Here is an 11,582-nt window from a genome sequence, read left to right as displayed (position 1 = left end):
ACACTAAAACACACTTAATTAAATGATGTGATGTCAAGAAAGTGAATGATCAAAAATAATAGAAAAATAAATTTATTTAAAAAGGAATTACATAATCTCATGGACCATGTATCAGGCCGCTGAAAAAAAGTATTGATAATGCTTTGATATTTCAAGACTAATTCTAATTAGTTCAACTCTTTATATTTTAAAATCATTTAGAATATATCAGAGAAAAACCAATGAAAATTCGCTGTTAATGTTCAGAAAGTCAATATAAAGCTTAAGGCATCCGTCGACTTGTCAGGTGATAAACATTGAAATTTACTGGATATTGGAATTGACACCGTGGAAACAAAACCTTCATGAACGAGTCATCCTACAGTTAATAATCGTATATGCAAGGCATACTCTAAAACCTTGCCCTGCCTGACCCCATATCTTGACTCGTGATGGTCATAAATCATCACCTCCTGGTTAGAGTAGAGTTTCATGCATGTGTTGTTTGTATATTTAGGAAACATTTTTTCTCCGAATTGTCATGATCAGAATTTGAACGAAGCATCACATTAAGTGACCTTTGATTTTGGTTAGAATAAGCAAATATTGACCTCTTCCATTATTTTTCCTCAAAAAAGTCGTTGATAAAAGAAGAGTCGCATTGATATTGTCTGATCCTGAGAGCAGTTTGGTCTAAGTACACTGCAAAACACGCCAATGTTATACAATGGCTGGGCAAAATCACATTCTTAAGTTCTTAAGAATTTAAAACAGACTGAATAAAAATTTATTAGAATGGATTACTCGACATACCTGTAGTCATAAATATATATTGTTAGTACTATATTTTCAATTGTAACTATCATTTTTAATAGACTATCACTATAAGACACTTAAACCACCTAGTGGAATGCTTAATGTGCACTGGAAATAAATCAATAAAAAATCAATTGAATCATCAAACATGTAAAGAAAATATAAAAGTAAATTCGAGGCCAAAAATATCTGTAGAGCCTAAATTTAAGGCCAGGCCAATTTTTGAGGTCAGGCCAAAATTTGGAGCAAAGCCAATTTTGAGGCCAAAAAGTGAGGCAAGGCCAACTTTGAGGCCAGGTCAGGTTTTAGAGTATGCCTATATGCGATGCCCAAAGATATAACAATGACTAAAACAAAAGTCAATCTGCGTCGTTTGCTCTCATTTATCATCAAACAAACATGTTTTGTTTATATAAACTGAATCATCTTGGTTTTTACATTATTTGTTGTCTGCTGCCTGTGTCACCAAAGTGTTATCAGTCACAGAGATAAAACTCGCGCAACTTCATAGAACTCTCGGGGGAGAGGGTTGTAGGGGATTGACAAAAAACGTCATCTCTCGTGAAATCAGGACAAAAAATTTGATATCCCAGGATGATGAAAAAAAAAAGCTGAGCATCATCAATGATTAAATGCGTTCACAAGTCAATGTTAAAAATCTATTCCTTTTGGATTATTATTTTCTCTTAAGCAAGCGTTTATGGGACCCCGTGGCATTGCAACTCAGCCTTTTTTCAATCTCAATTGAATGCATCGAACCTTTCCCTTTATACAGTATATGCCCTGTTCAATGTACATGTGAAATTGGCAAGGAAAGGTTAAGTTTTGATATTTGTAATGCACCAACTATCAAAATCGTGAATGCTCATTCGGCATTTGAGATGTTTTAAAAAAGCAAACTCGGAATGCGAAATTGATTTCTAATTACGAACCTCGAATGTTAAATATGCCTTCTGGCTTTCGTACCAAACATATTTGATATCGCACTTTTTGAGCATTTGGATAAATGCTAACCGTTGGTCTCCAGTCTGTCAATCAAATTGTGTCTGGAGAATCGGTAGCATATAAGAATGTCATATTGTAAAATTTTTCTGTTGTAAAGGGATACTCGCGAGACCAGTGGTGAATTTGATTATGCTGGTCAGCATTGAACACGGCGTACCAATCCCCAATGTGGATTTCAACAACAAATTACATCAATTATTCATATTGAAAGACTAAACTAACTTAATTTATCAGGCATATGCTTTTCATAAAGTGTTTATTAAAGTTTTGCTTACCAATCAATTCTATTTTGAAGCAGTATCATTTGCCTGATTATACTTCCAATGAATCTGAAACATACCAGAGCCAAAAGAAAGTGGGGCGCTTTTTCTGAAATTAAGGATTGAACATCGCAGAAAATTTGCTTTAAAAAGTGAAACTATAGCATGATGTTTGTTAAAAGTTAACGACTTAGTAATTTTTTTAATGCTTCTGAAGCTGACATTAGTATAAGAGGGAGCAACACGAGAGGAAGGCTGTATTTATATACGCCTTTTCAAAATGAAAGTGACAAATTAATCTCGAATACTGTGGAATCATTAGAATTCATGGCGGCTTAATTTTTGTGGTATTCTTGGGTATAGCCCTTCACAACGAATTTACATCCTCATCAAAAATAAAATGGAAAGAGTTATCATTCTTCCTGAAATTTAAAAACCTACGCATCCACGAATCACATTCACGCGAATCTATACTACTATATTAAAATAATAGACTCGAATTTTTGGTCTTTAATACCGAGAAATCGAATGAATACTGTCTAACTTTTGTTTTATATATTTTAACATCATTGGTACTTGAAGATTACCAATTTGTTTTTATTTTTTCTCAGTTGAGCTTCGCTAATTAATAATCAACGAAAATTCCTTTAAAAAATCCCGGAAATCACCTGGATTATTTGGATTTTACAATCTTGCGCTTGCGCAATACATTCACGCTAACGGGATCTTTAGTTTATGTTTCCACAATATCACATCTGCATGAATAAACGCAGAAATGATAATATAAATACGGGTAAATTTTCATTGCTATATATTCTGTTCATATATATTAATGATTTCTTATGAGAGAAAGTATAAAATAACAAATATACATTTCAACTAAGTTCTTACTTTTGTCTTCGGGATGACAAAAAATATTTGATTACATGCAAAAAAGTTACATTATATTTGTTAGGAGAGTGAAGATAGAAAATGTTTTATCGTAAAAATGAATAATGTCCTACGGACCCAGTTTTACAAAGAAAATAAGTGTACGTTGGTGAAAAGGTGTTGAATTCTTCCATTCTGTGGATTAAAATTTTTAGTTGAAAGGTATTTGCAGTTTCCTAAAGGTTTGTTGTGATGAATTTGACTGTTATTTTCAAGGCAACATCATTAACTTTCTTCAAAATCGTTCCGGAGCGATTTTGCAATTTTCTGCTACATAACGGTTATATATGGAAGGCAGTCTAACTGTGGTGAGGGCCTTTCCCGAGACACAGTTAGATTATACAAACTAAGGAAAGTGTAGTGAAATTAATAGCATTATTGTAGGCTTATAGCTTTGTTATGTAAATGTCAGCAATAAGGTGTGTCGATCAACCTATTTTGAAATGTCCAATATGCAATGTCAACCCGTGCACGCACGGGTCAAAGTCTAAGAAAACAAACAAAACAAAAGGCCCAATGGACCACATCGCTCACCTGGGCAACAATGGCTTTATATGGGCGATCAAAGGATATTGTGCCATATGACCACTCGGTAGATTAACCAAAAATGAATATCCAAATTTTACACTTATTTTTGCATATACTTAATCTTTGACATATTTACCTTTTATGGAATACCACCGAAAATAAGGTAATATGCAATATAAATACCCGGTAACTAAATTTACAGTTTGTGTTCACGGTTAACTTCCAGTTCCTTTTATTTTAGCCGCCCCCAAATCCCTTTATAAAACGATTTAAACACATGAGAGCATAAAGGTACATTTTCTCCCTCCACTACCTACTAGTTATTGTGTTTTATTTGAAAAAAAAATCCTATATGTGAAAGAAGAAAAGTGTACCTCAATGCACCAGAATGAGTGCGCTCAATTCCTCAAATAAAAAACATTGAAAAATTTAATTGGCCTTCTCCATTATATACGATTGTCGTTTACCCGACATGAATTCATTTCGTATGACGTTTCATATCCTTCCTGATTTGACTGATGAATAAACTTAACTGAAAAATGTTGTCACTTATGTTAAAGAGCTATAATTCAAATCAATGCACTGGCAGGCAGGTCGCTCTGTTGTACCAAGGCCCACCCATTATTTTCATCTTTATTAAAAAACAAATGTCTACAAAGATGATTTTCCCTTGCAATTATTTTTTAAGAACAACGATAATGCTTTTATCCTCATAATAATAATGTGTCAGGACTATGGAAACTGTTTAAAAGACATCGTTTTTATTTAGTTGTGTTCGAAAAACTATCAAATATTTGTGTAGATTTTAGGCAATTCATCTCTTAAGAAAGGGCACCAGAAAGTAGTTACAGCATATTATCCTTTTAGCAAGACATTTCTATTGATCAACCAAAATTTTAGCGTCAATCGTAGAATTATAAGCAAGATACATAGCTTGTTTTTGTTCACGTGAGTTTATTGTGACGTCACACAAATTTGGCAATGGCCGCTGTTCAAGATCGAGATGTGCAGAAATGGATTTAAAATGATTTTGAAGGATAATTTTGGGGAAATAAATGCAAGGAATTGATAAAATAACACCACGGACTTGATGTCTGGTGTTCAACATCAGTTGAATAGCGAAATAAAGAAAATCTAGAAAACTCGTTGTAATCCTGTCGCTACGCTCCCGAAGCTCACTGGTAGGATTTTGCTTGTTTCTCATTTATTTACAACAATTTGATAAAATCGCTGACTCCTGTGAAAACATATACGTACTAAAGCATTGTGCGCAAAGCTCTGTATCTTGATTTTAACTCGGAGCTTGACTCTCATGTTAGTAAATAGAAATTTGTAAACAATTAAAACAAGAAAAAAACCCACTAAAACAAAGAAAAAAAACCAATTTATTTTTTCATCATATATATTCTTTTAAAATATTTCTAGCAGCGAGAATAATCTCCGTTTAGATTGAAATTGCTGAGCAACTTAATAAAACATGTTGCATTAATCAACCATTACGAAGAGATCGTACCGAATTACATGTACCAACATAATGAATCTCCGTTCAAGATGGCTGCTTCTAACTTAGACTGGTCCTCTAAACTAGTTTTTGATATATGAAATATCGGGCCCGAAGTTAAACTGATTGACCCCCATTCTAACTGTCTTTCAGCTCAGGTGAGCTAAAAACCACACAATTCACGAAAATTTCCCCCACGAATTTAAATGGTACTACAAAAGTCATTTTTTAATATTGCGATAAATAGTGAAGATTATCTCTGGTGATGTTGTCTTTATACCACCGACGTGGTACGCAGCATTGTTAAGGCGTCCCGATGCTAAAATACAGCTGGAAAACGATATTATTTGATTCATGGCAAAAATAATTTTATCGGGAGTATTTCTTTAAATCTATGTTACATTTATTGACATCGATGTTAAACATTATATTTGATGCATTTTTGTGACGTCATATGTACTTCGTAATCACGTGACAGGCGAATCCTAATATTGCAAATGATCTAGTTAAAACGCATCGGCGCAGGTGATTAATGACACTAAATCATAAATATTTTTAAGAAAAATCCTTTGTTAAGTCATAAACTTTGAAGTTCTTGCTTGGGAAAGAAATAGATATTTCGTTTATAGAAGATATTGTTGAAACATTCCACAAAATCATCAAAATAATGCACATTTTTACTAATCAAAAGCGATTTACAAAAAATTGGGGTAAATCCGTAGGTTTCCGCAGCACGATTCACATTGGTACTTATATTCTCTACCAATTTTACGTAAAATATTCTAAAATTGTGTTGATCTTTCACCTGCGCCAAGCTGGTTTTACATGCATTAAAATTTCTTCATTCAGTTGTTTACACGTAGCAGGGAGAGTCTCCAAACCACTAGTTTATAAATAGTCTTTTACTTAAAACGAAGCTTTAAAACTGCCGATTATTTGATACTGGTTTTTAATATGAATGATTTCTGTACGTCTAGAATTAACTGCAGCATCTATATAAAGGAAACATGCGGTATTATACTGGTTTGATATAATTCACTTTTAACGTTAAGATACATTCCCTGAGAACTATCGACAGGAATGCAGATCGTGACGTCAAAGTTAATTATGACGTCATATCGTATGAAGTACAGACAAGTGACTTTCTACATATCGCATCGGGAAGCCTTAACATGCCCGCGTATCGTTGCCACTGTTAAATCAAAAACATAGGATTTGTTTCGTGAACGCCAGTGTGTTTTTGCAATAGTATACTACAAATACAAGTTAATTATAAAAACTCCGTTCTGTCTGCAAAATGTTTTTTTTCAGTCTCCATAACACAAATAAAGTTAAGAGTTTTAATTTTTATATCATAATACATTGTATAGCTGTGAATCAGACATTGTTGTAGATGACCTAAAAATGAAAAAAAAAAAAACCTTATCAACGAGACAACTTGATGGATAAAGTTTCTCAGTTAAACAAGAATTTATCAAGTATATCTTTCCGCGGCAAGTGTAAGTAGGACGAAGAGTTTTCTGGAGTTTTTCAATCCTGATTGAGATGGCAAACAACTAAATTGCAAATTGAACACTAAATCTAACAAGCTCTTAGTTGCAAAGCTGAGTTATAATTGTGAATACAAACTCACTGTTCTCATGTAGCTATCAAACTCTCCAAAATCAAGCACTCCATCTGTAAAATTCGAAGAAAAGAAGATTATGTCTTACTTAATTTATTTTGATTATGATGTTTCGATGTATATCAAGGAAAGTCATCATAATTCGACCGAGATTGTGTGTATACGATAACCTGGAATTCTCATCTTTTATATGATGAGAAAATAATCCATTCATACGCCCTGTGCTATCTAGAGCGTTGATGATATCATGTAGATATCGGGGAAATTTTCAGGCGGAATAATGTTGTAGAATTTGGCATATGATCGCCATACTTCTGATCAGATACCATGAACTAAGAAGTGGCATTTTTCTTGGCATTTCTAAGAATATCCAATATCAATTAGGATGAAATACCTGATAGAAAACAATTACATAATGCAGTCGAGCGACTGCAGACTCATGCAGCTATACCTATGTGGCAAGGGAAACGCCTGAACAAACGTAAGACGATGGGAATGTTCTGTGTGTTTGTGTGTGTTTAGGTACATAATTACAGTACAACAGCTAGCTTCTTGAAGAATTAGAAACCCATTTAGTAGATACTGGCATGCAATTTATCTTACTTATAAAACTTTTGACCCACGCGAGTATTCCTTGCTTACCACGTGTTAACACTGACTCCTATCATAGCCAGTGCTTACTATTTAGTGATTATTTTCCATTTGTATCTAAAAAAAAACCCAGTTCCACTTGAGCAGAATTTCCTCTTTAGTATCAAGCTCATAACACTATAGTTGAGTCGTTTGATCACTACTTCTAAGAGGAGCCAATTAACTGATAATGAATATCAATTTGCCCACCCAGCCCCCAATTCCCGCCTCTAAAATTTCCCGACACGTCCTAGGAATCAATCAAATGAAACACTAAAAAAATCTGGAAAAGCACCAAAGCTCTTGATTGAGCAAGTCGGAATGATTATCTCACTACATATACTTGCATGCATACATAAGATAAGCTATGTATGTTACTGTGTGGAATCTATACTAAAGCTGTTATTTCTTTGTTAATGGTGACAAGCGATTTTAAATAGTGGACGAAAACATATGGCAAAAACACACTGAAATTGTTCCATGACACTTTTTAAACAACAGAATGTTTTCTTTGACGAATCTTCAACAGACATAGTGATGCATCAAACTTGTGATTATCCAAAAAATCATTTTTTTTTACAAGATTTCCACATATTTTTACAATAAAATATCTCATATCAAAAATTTAGCTTTTGGAAAAATGCAGAGTTGAAAAGTTTATAATAGAAAATATAGAATTATTGTGACATTGACCAAACACATTATTACTGGTCACGCAGGGAATGGGGGAGGAAAGGAGATTTCCGGAAAGAAAATAATCCGCGTCTTGAAAATAAGAGATTAAAGGGGCGTTGTCACGATTTTAGTCAAATTCAATTTTATTGTTTTTATTATTTACAATGCTTTAGGAATGTGCAAATGTATTTCTAATGATCATTTGAATTTGAGAGTCAGACGTAGATCTAGAGTTATGAGCAAGATGCAACGCTCACAATTCTTTGTCATGTAAACAAGGCTCGTGCCCTGTTTTTGATTTCGTAGGTTAGATAAACCGGTAAAAAAACTTTTTAAGCTAATTTGTCAATCTTCTTATTAATTTTAAGCATAAATAAATAGTTCCTAACGTTTAACACATTTATTTTAGGTCTAAAACTTGAACTTAGTTTTCACTTCAACATTCAAAATTTATATTAATGTAAACAAAAGCTATGTTTACATATCAAAGAATTGTAAGCTCTGTAACTCGCTTATAACTCAACGGATGATACTAAAATTTTGGTTGCCTATTAAAAACATTTTAAACATTAAAATTGGACAAATAATTTTTGACCAAAATCGTGACCATGCCCATTTAACTGATCAACGAGGGATGCAGTGAATCAACTTTCAGTGTATAGCCGATGCATATATAGTAAAAATCCTATGTAATTGAATAACTTTAAAAAATCCCTTATTGCTCGTTCTCCGTAAATTATAATAAATTGGCATTAAAAAAACAGCAATAGTTATCAGAAATCATTAAAAAAATAGAAAAAGGGGGTTGGGTCTGTGGGCGGCACCTTATCCCTAGTTTATTCGAATAAGACATTTGTAGAAAAAATACATATAGTTAAATATAACATTATAATTAAAGTTAACAAATACTAGTACAGTGTATTAGGATATTGAAGATTGGCGATGTGACGTTTTGATTCCTTTTTTTTTGGGGGGGGGGGATATGGACTGGCGTTGTTTACATAGCCATCCTTTTATATTATAGAATGTCTTGCTTTACAATAAATAGCATCGCTTTATTCACAGTCGTGTGTTCTTCATCTATATATCATATCAAAGAAGGATATATAACATTCTTCTTCTGATAGGCTTTGCATTTCCATTATCTCATTATAGGTTTCTGCTGTTCACAAAGACTTTAGGGTGTTTTAGTTGAATGATAAACGTGTCTTACATACTTGCGTTTTTATCAGCAGTGGCGAAAACCGTAATAAGGTCAATCTCAGTAAGCGCGCCATTTTTGTCTGAATCCATTTGCCGGAAAATGTGCTCCTTCTGCGCATCGCTGTCGCCATAATCCCAGCCTTGCTTGAATTCATTGAGGTCTATACTGACTGCTTTAGAGCCTGGCAAATATAACATACTAACTACAGTAACTATGTATATGTACCTTAACTTCAATTTATGAATATAATCTTAGAATACGAATAAATTAATCTAGAAACATACCAAATAGTTCCCAAAGGAGGCTGGATGGTCAACAAAACAACCACCAGATCTGTCTCAAACTTAATGTGATATTTTTAGCCACAAACTCTCATTTAATGAAAAAATCTAAATGCTTGGGCGCTAAAATTTGAACGTTTCTCCATTTAAGTTTAACAATTAGAAAGCTCTTCGTCTAAGGAGATATATATAGCCTAACAATGACCACGACCAGCCAGCCCTCCTGAAAAGTTACGGATATACCGTCAAGGTTATCAAGTCATAGACGCCAAAAAAATACGGATATACCGTCAAGGTTATCCAAGTCATAGACGCCAAAAAAGAGGGATATCTCTGTCGTGGAAATAAAGAAGTTTTTGTCTGTATCCATGTCATGGAAGATCTGCCCTATCTTCACTTCCAAATTCAGCGGAAGGGGATGAGCTTGATGATTGATGCTGATATAAAAAGGATATAAAAGGAAATTAGAGGAAACACATTAAAAATATTCCTCGAAAAAATAATAACAATGCCATACTCCGATTACAATGGTTTGTGATTTATATTTTTTAAACAATAAAAAATAAATTCAACCCAAAAGCAAACTATCTTTCTTCCATAGGTTGAATGGAACCACACATCAACAAGAGGCCCCGGGGCCACATCGGTCATCGCCATAACTCTTATCATATCAGTTTTATGGTATCAAATAAAAAAAACTTCACAATTTCGAAGAGTTTAGATCTTGTTTAATATTATCTTTATTTTGTCCACAAACCGATAATCTTATGTTCTACATTGAGCCCCTTTCGTTTATTTAGTTTCTAAAAAAAAAGATTTAAAAAGATTTTTCTTTATTTACTAGTATTCCTATATAAAAATTCTACCTCCCATTGTGGCTCAATTCTACCCCCGGGAATCATTATGTAAACAAACTTGAAAGCGCATTACTTGAAGATACTTCCTTTTCTGACCAAATGATTTGAGAAGATTTTTGAATATGTCTCTCTATTTATTCCTCTATGTAAAAAAAACCCTACAGGAGAAATCCCTCGATTTTTTATTTGGTTAGTAATAAATGATGCTTTTAAAATGCTATTGAATTGTGTACATGTATTTGGACTAGTATTTCAACATCGTTTATTTTTTATTTTGTTTATTTGATTGTTTGTTATAAATTGAGCTATAAGACCAAACCACATATATAATTTTCGTTCCACAGTCTGTATGCAAATATAGAAAAATAAACTTCCATAATACTCAGTTTCTAAATCTGGAAGCAAGATTATGACAAGGTAGCACGTAGATTACACTTGCCTAGCAGCACCAACCAGCGAAATCAGAGCGAATGCGGCAAACATTTTCTAAAGAAGAGAAGAAAAAGAGAGAAATAATCAAACGGGAAGATTGCAACGTACATGCTCACGATCTAATGGTTTATAACCGCCATATGCATATTTATATAAACAACAGTTTAACACAGACAACAATCTACCTACCAAGTTGTATCTTATCGTCGTTTGATGGGAAACTAATATGCTAGAACGTCTGGTTGGGTTGATAATCTTAATATATCGAATATGAGTTCGTGTATCTATCATAATGTACAGATTAGGACAAGCAGACTGGTTTACAAAATGTATAAATATAGGCACTCAAAGACTACAAAGCTCACCGAGACAAGACAATACCTGTATGAGGAAAATGAAAGAAAAAGTTAGCAAACTCACATACCCCACGCTCCTAATTTTACTTTAAAATGTTACACTTAATGAAAGGCAGGGTATGCATAAAATGCACATATAAAAAAAATGAAGGGGCAGAAGTCCTAGAAAAATAATGACAACAAAACTTCCTGCAAAGTATGTACGTATATCGTTTTTGTCTTTAAGTAGGTATTCGACACCTGTCCATATCAATGTGGATAAAGGTACATTATAATCCAAAACCTTTCACCGTTTTTGAAGTTTTCAGAATTTAAAAAAGCTCCAGCGAGATTCGAACTTATGACTTACAGATTCTAGGGATTAAAGAGTTGTGCTGACTTACTGTTAATTACTGCGTTCGATAAATGGTCAAAAAGCCAACTTTATTTAAAGTTGGAATGTAAAACTTTAATCTTTAAATTTCAAACATTTTTGTTATAAATAACTGATTTCTTGTAAATTTA

At 33.3% G+C, this 11,582-nt stretch overlaps 1 protein-coding gene across 1 annotated transcript; it reads right to left on the bottom strand.

Annotated features, from left to right (window-relative positions):
• Nucleotides 1–6,345: 6,345 nt before the first annotated feature.
• On the bottom strand, nt 6,346–11,028 carry LOC128155724 (uncharacterized). Its single transcript, XM_052817572.1, has 6 exons — nt 10,912–11,028; nt 10,730–10,776; nt 9,722–9,870; nt 9,166–9,333; nt 6,653–6,696; nt 6,346–6,417 (listed from the first exon to the last, which is right to left on the bottom strand). The coding sequence occupies exons 1-6, from the start codon at nt 11,011–11,013 to the stop codon at nt 6,397–6,399; spliced, it is 531 nt and encodes a 176-aa protein (XP_052673532.1). The 5' UTR covers nt 11,014–11,028; the 3' UTR covers nt 6,346–6,396.
• Between the last annotated feature and the right edge of the window lie 554 nt (nt 11,029–11,582).

This window comes from Crassostrea angulata, chromosome 7, assembly GCF_025612915.1.
Source record: "Crassostrea angulata isolate pt1a10 chromosome 7, ASM2561291v2, whole genome shotgun sequence".
Taxonomy (NCBI): Eukaryota; Metazoa; Mollusca; class Bivalvia; order Ostreida; family Ostreidae; genus Magallana; species Magallana angulata.
The sequence above is the reverse complement of the archived record's forward strand: the minus strand, read 5'-3'. Positions and strand labels throughout refer to the sequence as shown.